This window comes from Hyalella azteca, unplaced genomic scaffold, assembly GCF_000764305.2.
Source record: "Hyalella azteca isolate HAZT.00-mixed unplaced genomic scaffold, Hazt_2.0.2 contig7971, whole genome shotgun sequence".
NCBI lineage: Eukaryota > Metazoa > Arthropoda > Malacostraca > Amphipoda > Hyalellidae > Hyalella > Hyalella azteca.
Genome location: NW_025938078.1, coordinates 5950 through 28326, shown reverse-complemented (window position 1 = coordinate 28326; position 22377 = coordinate 5950). Strand labels below are relative to the sequence as shown.

The window sequence follows — 22377 nt, the reverse complement described above, 5'->3', positions numbered from 1 at the left end:
CAATAGAGGGTGAGTGAGGACACCAATTGCCCACACATACACGAACATGAGACATAAATGCCACAACCAACTTACATTGCAGGTCTATGATATACCCGAACTATTTCCATAATAAACAATCTAAAATTTAATGAAAACGTCCAAAACCTTCACTGAAAACCTTCGTGCAGAAGTGAAAGAAGCTACAATCTGTAACTACATTAAGTGCACGAAAAGAGGGACTGACCGAGTGGCGTGTGCGTGTCTCTGCCCTCAGAGAGCGAGTAGTTGTGTTGAGACACAGAGTCCATAGCTTCCCACAGACTTGCGTCCTGCACGCAAAACATCAGCCCACCTGCCCAGTGCAAGCAGCCAAAACTTTAGAAGAAACCCACAAAATATAGCATAAGCGGCAATTAATATTAATATGTCAAGAATCACGCACGTAGTATTGGTAATACATCGAAAAAGAAACTCTACAGTTCAAGTTGTCCAACAGTCTGGCTGCTTTATACGAAAATACTGATGAGATAATAGCTCAACCTATTCTAACAAGGACAAACTAAAGTAAATTCAGAGCTATAGGTTGAATTAAGCGTGGCATGGCGAGAACAGAGGCCTTCCCGAGCAGCGTGTGGATGTTGATGAGCCATACAACTCTGATAAATTCAGACGTAATGGTTGATATTGATATATATCATGTGGTAATTGTGAAAAATGCACAGTGATACGGCCGGGGGTCAGACCGAGCAGCGTGTGGATGTTATTGGGCTATACAACTCTGATAATTCAGACGTAATTGTTGATATTGATATATATCATGTGGTAATTGTGAAAAATGCAGTGATACGGCCGGGGGTCAGACCGAGCAGCGTGTGGATGGTGCTGGGCTGGGTCTCGCTCTGCAGGGCCGTGGACAGCAGGTTCAGGAGCTGAGGCCGGAACTGTGACAGCTTGTGGCGCTCGCCTGCCACACCCACCTCCTTGATGGTCAACTCCTGCAACCATCAACTGCACTTATAAACAAGAGCTGTCGCAGAGATGACAATAAATATATGTATAACCTTTATAATGGCAGTGACTTAATAAATAACTGCTGCAACCATTAATTTGCATATGCATGCTGATGTAAGCTGTCGTAAAGATGTAATAACTAAAGGGGAAGTGAATGGCAACGAAGATGATCGTTTGGATGGCAGTGACTTAATAAGTAACTCCTGTAACTAATAACCTCAGCCATACACACTGATACATCCAAGCTATTGTAAAGATGAGAAAAATTACAATGAAGCGAATGGCAACGAAGAGAATTTTGTAACGGGCATTGGTTTAGTGACAAAACTGACACTTCTCGTCGTCTACACTCGACATCAGTGACGGCACTTCGGTTTACTCGCAAAGGCCGAGGAACGCAACTAAGAAGGTAAATCAAGTACTATCAAGTCAAGGAAGCTTAAGTTCATGAAAGAAATATTTATGAACAGAAGCTTAAAAAGCAGTACTCAAAATTCGGCTTAGGTGCTTTCAAGCTTTGGAAATGTACAAATTATTTGTAAGTCTTGTAAACTAGTGTCCAGCAATTGGTGAATATTTTCGGAATATATTGTGATGCCCTTCATCGTTTTGATAAATTTTACTATATTCGTCCAATTCAAGCTCGTTGAAATGCCAGCACTGTAGCGGAAAATACTGCATGAAAGTTTACCGTTAGAGCTTAGTTGTCTGGGCTTAGCCAACAAGCCGAAAAACATTGGGAAGAAGGTATCGGTGATGTGTTCCACCGTAAAGTTGACTAAGACTAAGAACAACTATGAAGCCTCAGTCATCAGATACGCTTGACTAACCTGGAAATGTAAAGGTAAAGGCAGGATTGACAGGAGCATATTAGTAGCGGCGCGTCTGAGCGCCAAGTACTGATCGTTGCCAGCCTCTGATGAGATGCTGGAACTTGTAGTGCTCGATCCCTGTACAGCAAAGCACGTAGCAATTAAATTAAGATATCTGCACTAAGGACGGATAATAATCAAAGGGCAGCCATTCAAGATATTTCAGTGCACATATTTGAGCACTTAATGATCCAATGACAATATCTTTCATTTGACAAGACCTAAACTGAAAATTTCATTATTAACGCAGAGGTCATCGGTGTAGCCGCAAAAGTAACTTACGGCCTCGGAATGTTTCTTGTCAGGGCGCGCAGTGCGGTCGACAAGGACGGCGGTGAGCACAGGCAGGAGGGCGGGCACGAGCGTGATGGCTCCCTCCAGGTCCACGCGGAACAAGTCGCAGCCGTGCAGTAATATTGCAGCGGCGCTCTCACTGCAGGGCACGGCCTGCAAGACACGTGCCTACACTTATACGGCGCTGCCACTGCAGGGCACGGCCTGCAAGACACGTGCCTACACTTATACGGCGCTGCCACTGCAGGGCACGGCCTGCAAGACACGTGCCTACACTTATACGGCACTGCCATAGATATGGGTACGGTAGTTCAGTGAGTTGTAGGGTTAAGGTGTGTCTTAAGAAATTTTAATAGGTAAATGAGCCGAGGAAGATGAACGCACCTTATTAGCAGTGGGGGGACGTTTGTGGGGCGGGGGCAGCGGGGAGCGCAGGCCTTCGCGCACCGCGATGAAGAAGCGCGACAAGTACACGGGCAGCACCTCCTCGCCGGTCGTCACGCTGCTCACGATGCTGGCGAGAGGGCGGGCGAGTGAATAAAAAAACAGGTAATTGTGACTTCTGTTTATATTTTAATATTAAATATAGCTTATGTTAAGTTGTGAAGAAAGGCCGAGTGATGCTGAACAATTATATGCAGGATGTGACTTGACCACAAAGTTGGGGTAGGAAACCGTGAGGGCAAGTTTGTTTATAGTTCGGAATGGCCGAGGGTATCGAAAGGGTTGACTTTTGTGGAACTCGAAACTGTCGCGGCGTCCCTTGGCAGGCTTATGTGTGCGCGACGTCTGCCTATATAAGGACCCTAAAATTCGCGCCAAAAGGTTGTTCTGCTGTGGTGACCGTCACGCCAGTACGGTCTGCAGCCATCAATAATAATTTTCATCGTTACGGTCATGGTCAGTAGCGATACGGTCACGACCACCAACAGCAGCAGAAGTGTGGCATGGAGTAACATCGACGATGAAGACAAAGTCACTATGCAGAAACGCGGTCGTTATAAATTCTACGGTCAGACCGGCCGTGAGACATCGATCTAATCGCGGAGATTACGACTATGAAGACAGAGCGACTGAAAGCCGACCACGGGGACGCGGGGCTACGGCTGCGGTACGGCCGCAAACGTGCACGTGAGGTACGGTCGTTTCCGACAGTCGTTTACTCAACGGAGCTGCAACGGTTCAACGGGTCTGATAATTTGAAAGTTTGAGTGATCTTAACTGCTAAATTTTCAACTTTGATTGTGTTGGGGATTGCGCAGGGTGGGCAAGATGGGTGAGCAGGGTGAGAAGGGGTGAGCAAGGTGAGCAGGGTGAGCAGGGTGAGCAGGGTGACATGACTCACCGACAAAGGGCGGCGAGAGCTTCAGCTCGGCCCGCCTCGAAGTCAGCAGGCGTGAGCACGGCCAGTCGCTCGCCAGGCGCCGCTGTATGGAAGGTGGAGGTCTCGACGACGCTCTTGCGGTGGTCGCCCCCCAGGCTGTAGACGGACGTAGGGCGCCTGCCTCCCGCCCCTGCAGTGCTCGTAGGGCCGCCTGCACTCAGCACGCCACTCACGCTACTCGCTGTCTCAGACTCTGAGTACAGACGATAATAACTTATAAATTCCTGCCCCTATAATAATATGTAAGTAATAAAATTATAATTATTATAATTGATTATATTAATATTATTGGATTGTGGCAGCAAAGCGTGCCCCAAGAGCCCCGCCATAAGAGCTCACTGGTGTGCGGTGCAGGGGAGGGCGACAGATCCGTGCCGATGAGCGCGGCCTCGAAGAGCCACGGACCGAACAGGTGCAGGACGCTGTTAACCTTAGCCTTGCCTGCTACCGCGCCTCGGCTGCCGTCCTCTTCTCCACCTGATATGATAATTATGATTACTGCACACATTAATGCAGCACTGCTTTACAAATGCTATAATATTACACTTGCAACGACACCCCAGCCGTCCTCTTCTCATCTGATACGATGCTAATGCCTGCAGCACATTATCAATTCAGCTCCGGAATAAAGCTCAGGCTTTATACATCAGCCCTCACTGTTGATATCAGCCTTCACATTACAGCTTATGAAACGTATCAAAACCTAAATATAAATAACATTTCATTTACAGCTCAACAACCGCATCAGAAGCCGCCTGGAGAAAAATATATCCTTCGAAATAGTACTCCTTCGCAGCATAAGCTTGGGTTAATCTTTCTGGCAGTTCATTAAAAGTAAGCGACTCACACCAATGTCTTAACCACGGACTCGTTCTATTTTCCATGCAGTAAGTAACCGTTGTGAAATGTAGGAACTCGGTTTCGTTTAAAGGAAGTAGCTTGCCCTTGAAGAGACATATCCGTGGCACCCAACCAATAAATCAGAAGCTATATGCTTTATGTGCACGTCAGTATAATATACGCCTGCCTCAGCTCTGATATATAATTTACAAAGAACGCTTTTCAATCTATACATCAAAAATGACACCTACAGAGTATGCCAACAAAGGAACGAGGAGTTAGCGTGAAATCCTTGGATGGAAGGGACATTTCCGAGTTCGTGAGACTGTTTTGCCTGTTCAATAAATAAATTATTTCACCTTACCATGATAGAAATTATTCAAATGGGTAAAATATGTAGATAGTTATGGCGGTACCAATGAAGGCATCAGCGAGCGAGGCGATGACTTTGATGGCGGCCAGGAATATTTGAGGCAGGGCGTTGAGGCAGGGATGCTGGCAGGGCTCCACCACCGCCTCAGAAGATATGGCGAACTTCAGGAACGCGGGAGTCTTGCTGATCACCTGGTGCTTGCTCAGCTCCACCGGGTTGCCTGGAAGAGACAACAATAATATCATATCACAAGCAAAGGAGACGAGGTCGAAAAGAAAATCTAGAGTTTGTAACTCCGTCAGCCGAGCACTGACGGCTTTTAAGGCTAAACCCACAAATCGGAGACGAGAAATCGGGCGCTGCGTGTAATTTTTGATAGTACGGCCCCTGGTAGATAAATTTAATTTATGGAGGATACCAAGCACTAAGAACTGAAGTACAGGCACAAGCTATTCGCATGGAAGTTTAATAAAAATGTGGTAGGTCAATAGAGAGTGAAAAGCAAGACTGGTTCCAATGACACTCACCCAGCACGTGCAGCAGGCGGAACCAGACCTGCGCGACGCAGTCGTTGGTCATCGTGGCAGGAATGACGTTCAGTTCGTCACCGCCTGCAGGCGATTTTTTCGGGGAAATTAAGAACACAAACTAGAATTTGGAGTTTAGAATAATTCACTATTGTTATAACTTATTAGGGAAAGAGCGAATCCAGAAGAAGAGTAACTCACAAAAGTATCAGCTTAATTTTGAATAACAAGAGGTATAGTATAAACGGGATACTCGGATTGCCTTTATTAAAATAGGCCATTCTGTTTCAATATTAGTCATTCGACATATTTGTCATGACTTTTGATGCAATTGTATTAGAAGTATGTGGTAGAGAAGATGATTGACTTAAAATAATTTTATGTTACAGAATACTGGGTGAGCAGGGTTGGGATTTAGTTGAAAAAGTATTACACTTTTGAAAATACGATTGTGTAAGACATGCGCATTTGAGAATACGACTGTATAAGACATGTGTGTTTGAGAATACGCTTGTGTAAGACATGTGTGTTTGAGAATACACTTGTGTGGACTGACCGGCGAGCCTGTGTGTGTAGTGAGGACCATACATGAAGAGCAGGAGCTTGGCAGTGAGGGCTGAACACACGCGCCCCCACTGCTGCACCAGCCCCCGCCTGTGCCTCCACTCCGTGCACCCCTGCCTGTTATTAGCGGCTCATGTCATGTGACTGCCTCTACATCCTCTAGTTCCTCTAGGCTGCCTCTACCTCCTCTAGTCTGCCTTTACAGCCATACATATGGACCTCTACCTCCTCTAGTCTGCCTCTACAGCCATACATATGCTCCTCTACCTCCTCTAGTCTGCCTCTACAGCCATACATATGGACCTCTACCTCCTCTAGTCTTCCTCTACAGCCATGCAAATGGTCCTCTACCTCCTATAGTCTGCCTCTACACTTACACAAATGCTCCTCTACCTCATCTAGTAACGTTGAGGCCACAATTGTTCTTGTTCTAGTAAAACTTGTTAGCCACATTCGTTTCCAAATTAAATATATTATTTGCGCTCGACCCTTCTAAAAGGTCGAGTATGTCATAATTTATATAAAATAAGAAACCACGGGATGAAGAAATTTTCTTAGTTGTATGATCTACATTTTAATACTTTAATTACTGTACCCTGAAGTTCGAGTACCAGGATGTTGCTCGACCCTTGAGTAGAAGTATGCGCCCAGACACAAAGCTACAAGGATGTGCACCGAACTTTGAAGGCAAGGATTTGCCCTAAACCTTAAGTACAAATGTGCGAGTACTAAGTACATGCATTGGTATTGTATATTGTATATTATGGACAGCACCTGAGCGCAGTCCAGAGTGGGGGCGGCGGGAAGCATTTATCACACGCCAGCAGCCACGTCTCGAACAGCACGCTCAGCACGCGCTCGCATAGCTGCTCTCCAGCGTCGTCTGTACCGTTAAAAACAAACTCGTTATTTCCGTTGCGAGGAACAATACGGAATATAAGCTATGTGAACTAGAACAAGCTCGACGAGAACCCGTTGTATAACTAGTTATGAAAGTGCATAGAAATAAATAGATGTATAGAATCTACATGACTTTCTAATGTAATGCTAGCCTTCAGTACACTCTAGAATGTCAGGTTGTTTGTTCGATCGTTATCTTGTGTAATGCATTAGACACACCATGTGTACCAAGTGTATGACGTCACCGTTTGTGTCTACTCTTTCAAAGAATTCGTCATCGGGAGCTAACGCATTTGAACAGGACTCACGTACATTTCCTCTAGACAATTTCATTGATTTCTCACAAATAACACCAACATTTCTCATTCATTCTCCATGCTCGAACGCCGTTGATTTTTCGTTTATCCACAGCCACATTTGACGTCAACCTCGCACGAATGCCACCGAACAATCAAAGCGTAAAAGTTAACAGGAGTGTTTCAAAATATAGTGAAGATAAAGAGGTTTGGGAGGATGTATAAAGTAAGAGTTGTGGTGAACTACCGAATTGATTTGCTCCAAGCTTCTCAACACTGACAGCAACGGAGCACACACACCAAACAACAAATCTTCATGTATCGCTCACAATACATGTCAGTCATGCACGAAAATGGCCAATTTACGATCATAGTTAACAATTTACGCATTCCTTGTTATTTCGCATTAAAATTTGCATACAATCTTACATAATTTAGCGAAAAAGGATAGTACGGTATTATATATACATTGGTTTTAATGATCATATTCAAGAACTTCAGTCAGAAATACAGTACAATACACCATTTCTTTTGGATGGAAATAAAAATATCTTCACACTATGCTCGCATTTGAAAAACATAATTCTTGGGTCACGAAAATATTAAACAACTTGGTCATATCAGTTATTGAGGATACAACAAACACACACACCACAAATTTAGTTAGACTTAATAACGGTAGAAAACTCATTACAAAAGTCATGCATCGTAAACTCGTTTTAAAAATTAGAACTCCTTTTAGCGCATTTTCTCATTTATGAAAAAAATGCACTATTGTGCTCGCCATGTCCGTCTGTATGTCCGTCCGTGACTTCACGTTTTCGTCGACGAGAAAATGCGCTCTCTGTCACTCACTGCAGCGGGTACTGAGTTATATTTTTTTTCTAAGTTACTGCAGAAGCGTTGTGGGAAGTTTTTGTAGACTCGATATTTGTAGACTCGGATTGTAGACTCGAACGAGGTCATTGGACCACAGTTGTTACAAATAATTGAATAAATAATAGTCACGCCGTGGCTTGCTGCATTATTACTACAAGCAAACATCTGGTAAGAAGTAACTCTGTTTTGCACACCATGTCACGCTTCATGCAAGATAGAATTAAATTCAAATCAATTTTACAGGAAGCCTTTTATAACAAATACTTTTAATACAACAATAATAACAAACATCTATACAAATTAACTTGAGTGGCGGTACGAAGCTTCATATATAAAATAATCAGGGATACAACTTTTAAAGAATTAACATATTCTCTACACTGAATGCAAAATTTGTATATAAAACTACATGAAAACATATCAAGAAGAAACAGTCAGTCAGTGGGAACATGATGGACTAACATGCATCCGAATATTGCAGCTAACAAAAGTAATCCGTCCCTCCCTCGCATTGACCCTTACTTTTCATAATAGTTTAGAGAGCTGCTAAACAATTTCGTTACATCATGCTTTCGAATGACTCCACACAGAATACTCCACACATTGCACACTATACAGACACACACACAGATTTTGAGTGAAGACGTTACGCAAGAGCACAATAACGTACAGAAGTAGGACGTACCTCGGGCTGTATCCAGGAAGCAACCAGCGATGAGAAGAAATTAAGCAGATCATTAATATAAAGCATTAGTAATAAGCACTGAAATTATACGAAAGATAATAAACCTTTGCCGGTCAACTCGCCATGAACATGCAATATCAGAAATACGTTCATACCTCGGCTTGCGTAAATCAATAGTTGAGTCAGAGAACATTTTTGCCAACACTTAAAGTTAGCCCTGCAGACCCACTAAGAAGTCGACAACTTTAAACATTGAACTTGGGGAAGAAAGTTTCCTGGGGAACGAATTGTCTTGGCAAGACCGAAGAACTGGATTTTGCGGAGCAGGAGCGTATCAATCTAAAAGAAAATATTAGTAGGTAACGTAGAAGCAATAATTATTAAAACGCAAGTTTCAGTATGGTATAAATAAAAAATTTAGCAGAGCCTGAAGAAAATGAGTTCATCAAGCGTGTGAACATATGAAATAGAAACTTTAACTTGCAAATAAGCAGCGAAAGTTGAAGAGACCGCGTTTTAAAATCGACGTATTTTAACACGCCCAATTTTTAACGTCAGTACCTGCCAAAATAAAGACAGCTTATTTTTTATTAAACTTGTATACCAATGGTAAAATATCACTAAGCAAATTTACCGCGTGAAAATCAAATTTTTAATAGAAAATACGTGAGAATTAAGGCGATCTTATGAGAGGTCCAGGGGAGCTAGGATACGCTCTCACATGTACCTATAGGATATACGTAAATAATGAGAGGATCTGTATGGATACGCTTGCATATAGTACAAAATTAGTATATACAGACGGATAATTAACATATCAGTTAATTTTAATTTGATCTAGTATGAGATTACTAGCAGGTTATTGAACGATTGGGATCAAATCTAACAACACTCAGAGGTTCAAAAAATAATAATTCAGGCAGACCGAGTTTCCCTGCACTGACAGTATCATGAGTTTAATCGTGTAGGTGCACAAGCTCCTAGTAGTTGAAAGATTCAAAACTCTCTGCATGATCTTTTTTGAACTCGGTCGTGTAAGATGACCTCAAGTGAGATCATCTATACGATCCGCCCATTAAATTATTGGCCCTCTGATTGATAGTGAATTCAATGCTGAACGACTTGAAGAAAAATCTTCGGGTAATCTCCTTTTGCCCAGGCCATTATGAAATAATATTATCACGAAATATGGTTTATTATAGGGAACACTGGTTTGGCGACTCGAAGCGAGGGTTAACAATACCTTGCGAAGTATTGAAAAGCGGCGCAAAGTGTTATAAATTGTGATGGATTTTAACGGCGCTTTAGTTCTGTGACGGTAGTGAAGTCCATGTTAGGGGCTGTACTTTATAGCACATTTTTTATGCTAATTTAGATAAAAAAGAGTCGGCAATGTAAGTTGAGATGACTGGAATCATTATATTACATACGAATTTCAATATGAAATTTAATGTTTTTTAATACTGCGGTATACGTGAATACGGTACGGGTAGGTTAAAATGGGCTCCTAGTAACAGCCACTAACATCAAGCCTTAATCACCCTGCAATTTACGGTCAATTTCAGAGGGAAGAAGAGATATTGAGATGCCGATTATGTTCACTGAAGCGGGCTAAAGTTAGGCATAAATGCGTGAATGAAAAAGCTGTACGCCTTTCGGCTAAGGACTTGGGTAGGATGCTGAGGAATGGAAAGCTAGCGCAAAATATTTAGTAGGATGACATCCCTCAGTAAGCTAAGCTGTCAGGGATGGCATGAGGGAGGCAGTGGCAGTACCCTGAGCATCTGCAGGAGGCGCAGGAGGAGGAGGAGGAACTGCCGCTTTGCGCGGCTGTTGGGAGGCAAAACTGCGCGAGAAACTAGCGCGCGAGAACGAGCCCACCGCCGCAGGGGGGGTGAGCCCACCAGCGGTGGTGGTGGTGGTGGTGGTGGTGGTGGTGGTGGGGTGTAGGAGTGGTGGCGTGGCGGGGGATGGCGGTGACGCGGCCTCGTATGATGGGTCCCCCAGAACTGACCCATCACCACAGCACGTTAATAGTGTAACGTAATGTAACATAATAGCAATAATCCAAATGTACGGGACGCTCATAATATGTTCGACGATTAAAGCTTCGGTCACGAAAATAATCTTAAAAATGACCAATAAAATATGAATTCAAAACAAGTCGTTTTCTTCAGCCTAGAGATAAAACTATTTCTTCAGTAGCTGATGACGTAACTATATATATTCCCTCCAGTATATTACAGCAAGCTAACACGCGACGATCGTTCTCACCAGCAAACTAAAGTGATCGTTCATATGACAAGCCCTGGCAAGATCTGAAGTAAGTACGTTCAGTACGTTATGTAAGGTTGAAACCAAACGAAGAAAATAATCAAAAAGTTGCTAATTGCGAGCTGCCTCTAGGAAACGATGCAAAAGGGATGGAAATCTTGATGTTGCTGTATGCAAGCATTCAATGCATGCAAGACCAATTACACCCGTGCTGTTAAAATTGCAATCGACTATAAAATCACTACTCAACCACGTGCAAAACTTCTTCCGACGAAATTACTTCAGCGAATGTACTAGAAACAATCATTCTAATAACTGCATAGGAGAGCAAAGAACCCGAGTTGAACATGCAACATTGCAACTACTCATGTATTACTGACATCGACGCTAATAAATCTAACAGTAGGTAACCAATAACCATAAAGCAAACATTCACATTCATTCCAAGGAATGATACTCGTGACAACAAATTGATGAAGGTACAGCACAGGACCGCGGGTATAACTTGTATCTGCCACAATAATATACAGCAAACAAATCATCCCACTTGACAGGGATAAGCGGCAGAGGGGGTAGCATTGAAAATACAGCTAAAAAAAGAATAAAGTGAAGAGAGTCGTTTTATTATAGTCTCAATTTCTCTGAGTAATGCATCGCATTGGAAAAAGATAATACAAGAAAAAGCAATTTCTTGCAAATCATACAACAACGATTTGTTGTTTTGTGATTCTAGATTCTACGAACTGACGATGGAGCTGGTCTCCGAAACGTTTTCTATAAAGATATGAATTTTTGTGGACTTTTCTTTGCTTTTAAATTTTTAGTTAATTTGCGATTTAAGCAAACAAGTGATATAAATTCATTAACAACGATTTTGCAATGCGCCATTATGGTACAAAACGGCCCCATAGCGTTCACTGCCTCGCGTCGAGAAACGCGTCGAGTGAAACCACTCAAAATATCGTTATAAATGCAGACATGAGTACAACTCGTGCAAAACATGTTTCCTGACACGAGAATCATCAGACTAATTAACTGACATTGTAACATAAATGCTATGACTCAATTACCCTCCTACTTCAACGTCATTCAGAGGGAGACCATAATCAGATGTAAGCCGAGTTTATTTTTCAGGAATGTATTGAAATAATAATGAAATATGGAAAGTAATATCTAACCAATAGAATCGGGATCAATATCTAACCGAGTGATGTGAATATAGAGGAGTAAAATCCGTTGCTTACAACAAGAATCTTAAACAAAAACAAGACCATAGAAATTAAGATGATTAACATGACATACCTTTTGTGGAAGGAGGGGCGAGAAGCGCAGAGTTGATGTGCAGGAGGAAGAGCAGCAGCGTGTGCCACGTCTCCTCTGACATGCTCGTGCTGCTCTGCGCTACAGTCTGCAGCATGCGCAGCACGCGATGACACAGCACTGCTTGCTTGTTCACTTCCGCTCCTGTTATGCACACAAACTTTAAACGAATTTTAGAAGCAAACTTCAACAACAAAATAAGTTTATTGCTCGTAGTGGTACCGTAATTGCCAGAAATTAAACATTTAAACGTAATCTAGAGCTTCTGGAATTCAGGACATAAGTTGCTGGGTGTGATTCCTGTTTAAAGATCTGCAGTTATCCCTAGATTTGCCAAGACATAATTTTTCATGGATAGATGCATATAGGTAGCATATTTGATGCTACAAATAATTATACTTTACCGAGTTGACCAGGCATTAAACTGTCAATTGCTGCTCGTGTTTAACAATTTTTTTTTTTCATTCTGATAGGGGATTAACAAATTTCAATGACTGATTGGATTATAAAGTTGCTCTTCATAGCTTCCATTCATGACATTTACAGATGACAAATGCTTAAGAATTCCTGCAAGAATGAAAGGGACACACACCTTCACCACCCCTAGGCACGAAGACATAGTAGAAGTGGCTGATGATGATGGCAGCATAGTGGTTAGGATCATCAATGATAGGCTGTGGCACGCAGGCTTTAGGGTTGGGCAGGAAAGCTGTGAGCCAGTCACAGTAAACTGACACACAGTCACGCAGAACATCCAGCTCCGACAGGGGGAAGCTCAAGCCATAACCCAAGGCCTATGGTGTACAAAAAAAAACGAAATGAGCTTCATTCTAGGAGGAAATTTTAGGGTAAAATTCTATGATGTAGATATTAGCATGGTTTTTACATCAGCTTCAAATATAAATTACAGATGATAACTAGTAAACAACAAGAAAATTGGCAGGATAGGGACTAGTCCAAGAGTCTCTATAATCCAGAAGATAGAAATAAAAGATGAAATAAATTTGTCTGGAAACTTGCCTATAACCAATTCTAATAGCCAGGGAATTAAAGATTTGCAAGACAATTTCTTGTAAGAGAAAAAAATCAATCTCAAAATGAAGTGTAATTTGATATGTAACTTAATGTTAGAATTTTAGTGCTTTCACATAAGTCATCATAAAAGTAAATGTTTTAAAATTTTCTGTTAGACACAAATATTCGAAATAATTAATATCATTTAGTACAAGCAAAACCTTATCATGGCTCAAAATTAATTTCATTGGATCATCATATGAATTTGAACAGAGTGAAGTAAAAATTTTCACAGGGCCCTTAATGACATATGAATAATAGTGTCATATATATATATTTTCCTCATATAACACAAGGCATTACAGCAAAACTAAACAGAGAAGTGAATGACCGGCATAATAATGTTGAGTTGCTTGTCATGTGTGATGGCACTGGGGTGAAGGTTTGTTGTGGCTGCTGAGCCAGGCTTGCTGAGGCCACTCAAGCCGCCTGCTAGATGCTTGGCAGTTCCAGCAACAAAATCTCGGCTCACTTTCCATGGTAGGACTGTCTGCTTGGTGAAAAAATATCTGCTATGATAACAGAAGAAAAAATTTGCCACAAGTACAACTCAACACTGATAACTCATCCAAAGCTGCTAATTAAGCCCTTAGTAAGTTGTTGCAACATTATTAGCAGGTATACATCAAAACAGTACATATAAGAGTTGCATAGATCTTTAGAGGATTGCAATGGTTACAATTCATACATTTGTTAATTAAAATCAACATAGATCTGTAAGACAGCATCTTTCCATCCAGATTACATTCATACAACCATATCTCATTACCCATCTTTGGGAATCAATATTCACAAAGGGTTCTTTTTAAATTTCACGTCAGATTCAAACAACACAGGCAAATATTCATATATATACAGTAATGTATTAATTTATCCTCCAGACACAAATTTACCAGAATTACCAGAGTTAGTAAAAAGTATTTTCAATTGAAAATGTAAAAAAATCTTAAATATATCTGTAAGATGTAAATCACCTTATTACACACTAATTTTAGACTACCAAAATGTGTTACATTGGTTGTGCCTTGATTAAATAATAACTTAATATCATACTTTTCATTACTGAAGACTTATGAAAACTTTTAGAAAACCATTAAAGAGCATTAGAGCACTATTTCAAACAAAGTAGCATTTACTAATTCATAATCAATGAGTCAATTGGAATTGAGTTGTAAGCATGTAAAACTGTTAGGAGCTAAATTCTCTTACCTTGAAAGCACTGATGGCAGCCTCATCACCCAGCCACCCCTGCTGGGGCATGATATCTGACGACCATTCACTGTACATCATTTAAAGAGGAGGTCTAGCCTCCCAACAAGGCAGCAGACTTGCTGTAGATAGGTTGAAAAAGATGACAGCTACAGGAATTACATGAAATAAAATTGAATGCAGTTGCCTAAAGGCTAAAGGAAATGCTAATTCAACCTTATGTCTGCAGATACATTAGCCATTGACAATGCTATTTAGATATAAAGACCTGGGAGTGAGAGGTCCTGTCAGAACACAGAGGGTTAAGTGAACATATGAACCTTGCAATTAGCTTCATGTTGGCTTTTCATGCTGGCAAAGTTAACCTGCTACTAATTAAATACAACCTTACAATTACAAGAATAGCAAAATTATCCAAAAGGAACAGAATAGTAGCAGAATAGTCCCAGAATTGACATGATGTGCAGGGAAAGAGTGCAAAATTGACTATTATAATTTTCTAGTATTTTTACATAAGTGCATAACACATTACAAATAATGTGAATATATAATAGATTTAAATAATATATATTTCAATATATACCATCAAATGGGGTAATAAGAGATGGTTTTGAGCATTTTTTGCTAATAACCTCTTACCATGAAACATTTCATAAACAAATTTAGGCTCATTTTAAAGCTCTTTGCAAGGGCTATTGCATGGTATCTCCAAAAAAATTCCACATGCTACTTGTAAGGTGACAGATGCAAAATAAAAGCATCCTGAATTACCCCTAAGAATGGGGTAATCTGGGACACTTGAAATAGAACCTAATTTTAAAATGTTTGAATCATGCAAAGTGTACTTATCTCATCCATTACAAACAGTACAGACTACAGAGTACTCTGAAGACTGAAGTCTTCCTCTTTCTTTATAGATGATCTTGTAGATGTAGAATAAATGACATTTTCTGTGATTTTTACTTGTTTTTCCTTTATTGATATATTTTTCCTTTATTGATTGTCAGATTTGTCACCATTGATATACAACATCCATACATTACAGTATTATTGATGTGATATTACTGTATCCATGATTCCATGCTAGTCTGGAAAAGTCCTATTTTTGTCTGAAATATCGCGGCTCTAATATCATATAATTTCAGTAGGTATGAAATCTCGCGGCTCGAATGTCATAAATTTTTGTTTGATTAAAAAATCGCGGTTTGCACTTCGCAAACTTCGTAGAAATGGAATCACGGCTGGCAAATCCATAAAACCACGGCTCGAAAAATTCAGTCGCGGCTCGCCAAGTAGATATATTCCATACTAGATTCCATGAACATGCCATTGAGCATTTACAATGACCTTGTCCACTGCAAGCTTGATATCAGCAGCCAGCCAGGCTGAGCCATGCAGCCAGCCATTTACATACATCATTTCTTCTGTATATGTAAGTTTACAGGACAGCCTATAATTTCATACCATTTCAATTGTTTCAAGTGAATTCACTATAACAAAAAAATTTGTAAAATGACATACCAGAAATAGAAAGGAACAACCTTCATATTTTTAGAAGAAATAAATCATAGTTTAGACTTTAGGTTATTTACCTTTCATTCTATGTTCCCTGGTACACAATTCTATGGCCAGGCATTCTATGCACAATTGTGTGATGACCATTGGTTATCATCACAAAATTGGTGACCAATCATCTTTGGTCAATAATTGACCAATGATGATTGTCACCAATGGTCACTCATCACTAGTCATTGACCAATGATGCATTAATTGATCATTAAGTGGATTTTTTTGTGATGAGCAAGGTAAATGTATTAAAAAATTTTGTTGCTAATCAATTTTTTTGTTAAGGGGACCGTCTACCCCTAAATTTTCAATTTTGGCGTTTCCCGCTTTTTGGGCTCATCTTAAAGCTTACTTTTTGACGCATCCAACGGTATAAGTAAAATGTTTTTATTTTTACATTTTACGTTTGAATGTGAAGTTTCATGATGATCGGATAATAACTTTAGGAGTTATAGGCTATCTCCAATTTAGGTTAGACGGTCCCCTTAACTGGAGCTTTTGCTAATCAAGGTTCTAGCCTCTAGGTACTGTAAATGCATTTTTAGGGGTGTCTTTGGCCTTCCCTTATTACCCCTTGCCCAGGGGAGGTTTCTTATTACCCCATCTTGCAGAAATAGGCTAATAGCAGCCATTTTTTTTAATGATGTACACAAATTCCATCAATAGCGCTTTTAAACCAACACCTGTGTGCAACTTTTACGTAAGTAAAATTTTTTATTATGGCAAATATTTTTTTGCTACAGGCCTCAGCTCAGCAGATCTGCAGATGTAATTTCCCAAAATTTCACTTTTCACACTTTTTTCAGGGATTTTTTAGAGGTAACTACTACCTAGCCTAGCCTACTGCTACTACTAGGCTAGTACCGTACGTAGTACCTAAATGTATGATTTCTTAACTTGCTTTATGCTACAAAAAAAAAGCTACCTAGATGGTGCACTAAAGCCTACCATGGTAAAGGGCCTTTAGGCTTTAGGCTTTAGTGTTTAGTCTGCGTGCAGCCGTGCATTGTGCACCATCGCTCAAAAGCTCAAATCAGGCTGACACTAGTCACTAGTGACTAGGCTAGAATAAGTTATCAGGCATCGCATCGGGGCGATGGCCGACCGCCGAGTGACGCCGACGGGTGGGTGGGAAAGATTCATTGTCTTAACAGTTAACTCTAATCGTTTTAAAACTAATTAGGTAATCAAATTCAGACAAAAAAGTATGAAGAATTACTGGGCATGCTAGTCAATAACATTAGGAGCCTTAATACTGAGACCGAGTTCGTCAATTGTCAGCCTGTCAGGACTCAGGAGCAAAAGCATTTTTAGTGACCTCTCTCACAAGACACAAGAACAAGAGCAGCAAAACAACATTGCGGGAGCCGGAAGGGCGGATTAGATAGTTGCAACTTGCAATCAAAGCCATTTACTTTCGTTTAAACCGGATTTATTACACAGCCAGGGGCCCAGGAACCTGTGTGTCATCTTATTATTTACTTTAATAGTGTTTTTAGACTGTTTCGAAAGGAATAATCCCAATATATTTCGAAAAAGTATCATTTTATTAGGCAATTTGATGAACGTAGCATTAAAATGAAATTGAATACTTTTTGCCGTATCTCTTTCTTATTAATAATTAATCATGTCAAATAAGTGACGATTAATTAATTACGAAATAAGGTCAACACGTACTTGACCTTCTTTCGACTTCAGTTATTTTCTCTTAGTTACTCCGAGCTTAATAATAAATAATAATAGCGGTTCCAGCGTTCATTAGGCCGTAGGCCTGTCGCCGATTCTTAACATCGCAGAACATTCACAGCATTTTGCGGTCTCGAACTCGCAACTCATTGCTACAATTCTGCGCGTCTCGGCTGCTGTGCTTAACCGCCCGGCCTCCTTGCAGATTCTGACGCACAGAGCTGGGATCGATCCCGCGCCTCTCTGCGCCAATCTTGCTGGAACCACTGGGCCACCCTGCCCGTTGTTGCGATTTCAATTATTTTATGTTCATTCTTTAATTAATTTCCGTTCAGCCTAGTTTTCGAGAAAGCACTCTAAAGCGTAGTAATTTGTTCGATTAAATATTGTTTCACAAATAAAATTACCACGGAAATCTATTTATAATTTTGAACATTTATTTAAATTTAGAACTGGTGCCAAGTATGACGTGGTCAGATATGGTTCGATTTTTTTTTCTACCTCTACAACCAAAGCCTTGGAAAGAAGTTATATCCTTAACTTCAGTTGCCAGTTACCTGTTCATACAGCTTTTCAGACATATTATGTGCAAAATCTCTTCCGTTCACGAGAGACGGCAGAGAGCTCTAGCATTTTCCCCTATTTCGGTCGACAGAGCACGTTAATTCGCCGCACCTACTTCTCCACTTGTTCATAATGCAGTAGAAAACTTACTGACATGACGTATTAGTTTTAAATAAAGGTCTGAGTTTGAAAATTTACAAGTATAAATCACATTACAGTGTAAACCGCTGAAATAAGTGGGGAAAGCACAGCTAGATTGAAACGGTGAATTGGTAACCTGAGAAAATGTCCAATGTTTTTAGTAATCAATAGGCAACAATTGACCTCAACTCCAAAGCTGACACAATCAAATTATTCATTTCCAGATTCAGGTTGCATACTTTTGCACTTACAATATAAATTTATTTAAATAAAACGAGTTATTAGGAGTTAACGTTTTACCCTCCTGTAGTCATCGGGTCAAATGACCCACATTTCAGACTATGACCAGATGGCATAGGGCGTATGCCGTAAATGAAGACATAAGGAGGGTTAAAAGGTTCTGAAGCTTTCTCAACACATTTAAGCGCAAGTTATTGAAGTAAATTAACTGCTGAGACTGATCGGACTTTCTTACGAGTACTTAGTTACATAAACTATATGAAGGTGTTGGTAACCGCATCTGGGCCAGGAAAAATTGCCTGTTCACCGAAACTTGATGCGGGAAAAATTAAGTTGGGAGTATTAAAGGCGTAAAACAATACTAATTTTGGCCGTAAAGAAGTCCTACAAAAAAAGTATAAATATTAAGATGCTTCTGAAACTGCAGCAGCATCGTAAACGCGGCAGCCTCATATAAGTCTTGAGTACAATCAAGGTTTGTATAAGATTCCTGATTGTCTACTAGAACACGCAAAGGGAACAACTATTAAGGGCCATAAGCGTGAATTGGAAATACTAATGCAACTCCATCATGAGGGAATTCCGCATCCCTGACATGTGGTACAGACTTACAGGCGAACTCGTTGAGGCCATGAGTGTGAACACGTTCACGAACAGACAAGTCATAGTGGACGGTAGAGGTAGACAAATAAATTCACGCAAGATAAATACCGTGATGTTAAAACTGCATAAGTAAATGTGTTTAGTTTATTTTATTAATTTACATGGATGAATTTACAAGCACAGCTGGTGGGCTCAGGACGCGGCAGGGTCTTTGTGCAACGGGTGACTGGGTTCGAACTCGTGCCATCTCTTGTATCCTTCCTGCAAATACAGGCGCAAGAGATTTACATAAATTGAAAACCATAATATCGAAAATCAATATTCCGTAATTATAGTTTTACGTTGTAACTCGTGCGTGAATTTTCAAGCTATGTAAAGACCTTTAGAAGGGTTGGGTAGTTAGCACTGTAGGTAGAAGTTGTCACTTAGATTTAAATGTGCTGAAAATTTTAATGCTTTTCCAAAGCGAGAAAAAGAAAAACTTTACATAGAACAAAGCATGATGCTTTGAAAGAAAAATACAAATCACAGAACTCTAAGAACTATTGTAGGGCAACATCGATACATGGAGATTCATATATGGCAGTTAGTAAGTAGTAGCCCCCAACCTTGTGACTCCAGTCTTTCTTGCCCTGCTGCCAGCCTCGGTCAGGCGCCTTGTCGTAGTCGAAGCCCTCAGGCGCGTCCGGGGCGCGGCCGTAGAAGTCATCGATGAGCTGCACGTCGCTCCTGTCATGGCAAACAATATCTAATGACACGTCTACAACCAGCTAACTTGTAACGTAGCAAATCTCTCTCTACACATTTAAAAGGAACAAACTTTGAACATAACGAGCTTCATTTCAAACGCATAGCTCGTAAAAGAAATAGCAATAGGTAGTACTCTTTACACAACTTAACTCACCAGATAAAAATACACACAGAATCAACAGACATTGATTTTCCACGGTTACAACATAGTTATCAGTCTTGCCAAAATTGCTCTAAGAATTTGGGAACGGTTTCCTGTGAATATAAGTTTATGTGTCAAAAAATTAATACACTAATACTTGGCAGTGCATCAAACTGGTTCAAAAGCGACTTTTATAAGTTTTGCAATGAATAAACCAGGCCCACATAAGCGCAGCTTCAAAAACGTTTAAACCATCTCTACAAATGCCACATTTGTAGAGAATCAACGCACGGCATTCGTCATCATTTGATTTGATTGGATGCTTTATGGAGCGCAACGCACGGACGAATAACTTTCGATCAACGTCACTAGTAAGTGTTCGAGCAATAGAACATAGACTTTTCAGTCGCCAGTTCAATTTTCATTTCTTGATCTGATACAATATATTTGTATAATATATTATGTATAAAATGCAGTTGTGCACGATGCTCTACTTGTCTACTGCCTAAACAATATTCAAGTTTAGAACATTACTTATGGACGACACGGCGCACCTGTACTTGGCCAGAACGCATTTCTTGCCCGTGAGAGGATCAGTGATGTCGCCGAGCGGGTACACCACTTTGATTATCTCGTGGCGCTTCTCAAGGGACAGCGGCTGGCGCAGTTTCCTGCAATAATCATCTTATACAGACAAGAAAACAAAATTGCCACATTGGGGTTGAGTTAGCCATATTAGTGTCAGAAATAAGAAAAGGGAACCAAAGTGCAATATGATAATTAAATATATATAAATGAGAAATGATTCACTACCAGTTATATGTAACTGGAAAGTTTTTTTTGCTCGAACTGCTTGCTATTTATAAGATTTGTCACCGCAACCTTATGTTAAATGTGGAGATGACGTCAAATTCTAAGAAACACTCACCTGAGTAGGACGACATCACCAGTTCTTGCAAGCTTTTTTTCATCATGAACAACTATGTCAGCGTAGTGGCGGAAGTGCTGTAAAATTAACTATATAAATATTGTATGACTGTTGTATGCATGAGAATGTTAGTTTGATATATGAAAAATATTATTGACACTCAAATTAAAATCATGATAGCAACCAAATAACATGAAGAGAAGACATTCTTTGACTTGACATGATGTGGGTCACTCAGCATTCATGCTTGCTTGTTCGGTCATATTGTAAATTGCATTTCAACTAATATGAAAGAATCTTACAACACATCAACCTTAGTACTGCCGAAATGATGCATTGTTTCAACAAGATTGGGCACATACATAGTCATTTCAATCAAACCCAAAATACATAGCATTCTTACATTTATGTTTACATCATGTTGTATTTTTTTCAAATTAAGCAGTATTCTTAAAGGTGTTAACACCTTGTTAATTTTTCATATACCCTGCAGTATTCCTACTTGTATTTATATAATGTTAATTTTCCTCCATATTAAGCAGTATTGTATATAAGCCTATATATTGTCCCACATACATTATACATTCCCACACATCAAGCAGTGTTCTTGCATTATATTCTCAAATTCTCAACTCACCATTTTGAGGAAGTCATTGAAAATGAGTCTGGTGATTCTGACTTTGGGATCATCATCTGTGAGGGCTAAGCAACGTCCAAGTAACAAAATACTATTTCTGATTATCAGAGGAGCTTCCAAAGCTAAAGAATAATTTAATTTCCTTTTTTGGGGCATTATTACTAAGCAGATTTAAGCTTTATTTTGAAGTACTTTATGTCACTAATGAAGAGAATTCCTGTAAAAAAGTTGGCCAAATTGAAAGCCAAGCAATAACTTGTATCAATGAAACTATTGATAAATCAAATATCTACCTATGTATAGTTATAGAAAGGTTACCTATTCTTGTCTCAATGTGAATAACTTAGCTTACAAATCAATTTAACAAAGTTAAATTTATCTCTGATCTAATCAATTATTAAACATGTATATAAACTGAATCATTAAGTTACAAGAAACAGTTTTCTATAAAATGTGTCAAAATAACCAAAGTTGAGTAAGCAGATGAACTTTCTCTTTTGAATGCAGCATAGGCACTGTTTGCGGATATATTTAGTAGAGTCATACAAAAAATTAATTTCATGAAAATAAAGGAACTGTAAACCATCTTAATTGTGTAACCAGGTGCACTACTATGGTGGTACAAACTTGTTTAAG

General features: G+C 39.9%; 2 protein-coding genes across 2 annotated transcripts in view; both read right to left on the bottom strand.

The window, feature by feature from the left end:
* LOC108668826 (ral GTPase-activating protein subunit beta) overlaps window positions 1-14766 on the bottom strand; it is a 28263-nt gene extending 13497 nt beyond the window's left edge. The window contains exons 1-16 of the mRNA XM_047881436.1: window positions 14485-14766; window positions 13607-13765; window positions 12794-12995; window positions 12184-12345; window positions 8608-8613; window positions 6622-6730; window positions 5840-5964; window positions 5284-5367; window positions 4800-4976; window positions 3883-4020; window positions 3505-3736; window positions 2544-2673; window positions 2148-2312; window positions 1824-1943; window positions 845-977; window positions 227-334 (exon numbers count right to left, since the gene is read on the bottom strand). Of these exons, the coding sequence (XP_047737392.1) occupies window positions 227-334; window positions 845-977; window positions 1824-1943; window positions 2148-2312; window positions 2544-2673; window positions 3505-3736; window positions 3883-4020; window positions 4800-4976; window positions 5284-5367; window positions 5840-5964; window positions 6622-6730; window positions 8608-8613; window positions 12184-12345; window positions 12794-12995; window positions 13607-13765; window positions 14485-14565 (2131 nt within the window). The 5' untranslated portion in view covers window positions 14566-14766. The remainder of the gene's footprint in view (window positions 1-226; window positions 335-844; window positions 978-1823; window positions 1944-2147; window positions 2313-2543; window positions 2674-3504; window positions 3737-3882; window positions 4021-4799; window positions 4977-5283; window positions 5368-5839; window positions 5965-6621; window positions 6731-8607; window positions 8614-12183; window positions 12346-12793; window positions 12996-13606; window positions 13766-14484) is intronic.
* Window positions 14767-19414: 4648 nt separating this feature from the next.
* On the bottom strand, window positions 19415-21990 carry LOC108668827. Its single transcript, XM_018156079.2, has 5 exons — window positions 21742-21990; window positions 21105-21181; window positions 20731-20847; window positions 19893-20013; window positions 19415-19545 (listed from the first exon to the last, which is right to left on the bottom strand). The coding sequence occupies exons 1-5, from the start codon at window positions 21895-21897 to the stop codon at window positions 19477-19479; spliced, it is 540 nt and encodes a 179-aa protein (XP_018011568.1). The 5' UTR covers window positions 21898-21990; the 3' UTR covers window positions 19415-19476.
* Between the last annotated feature and the right edge of the window lie 387 nt (window positions 21991-22377).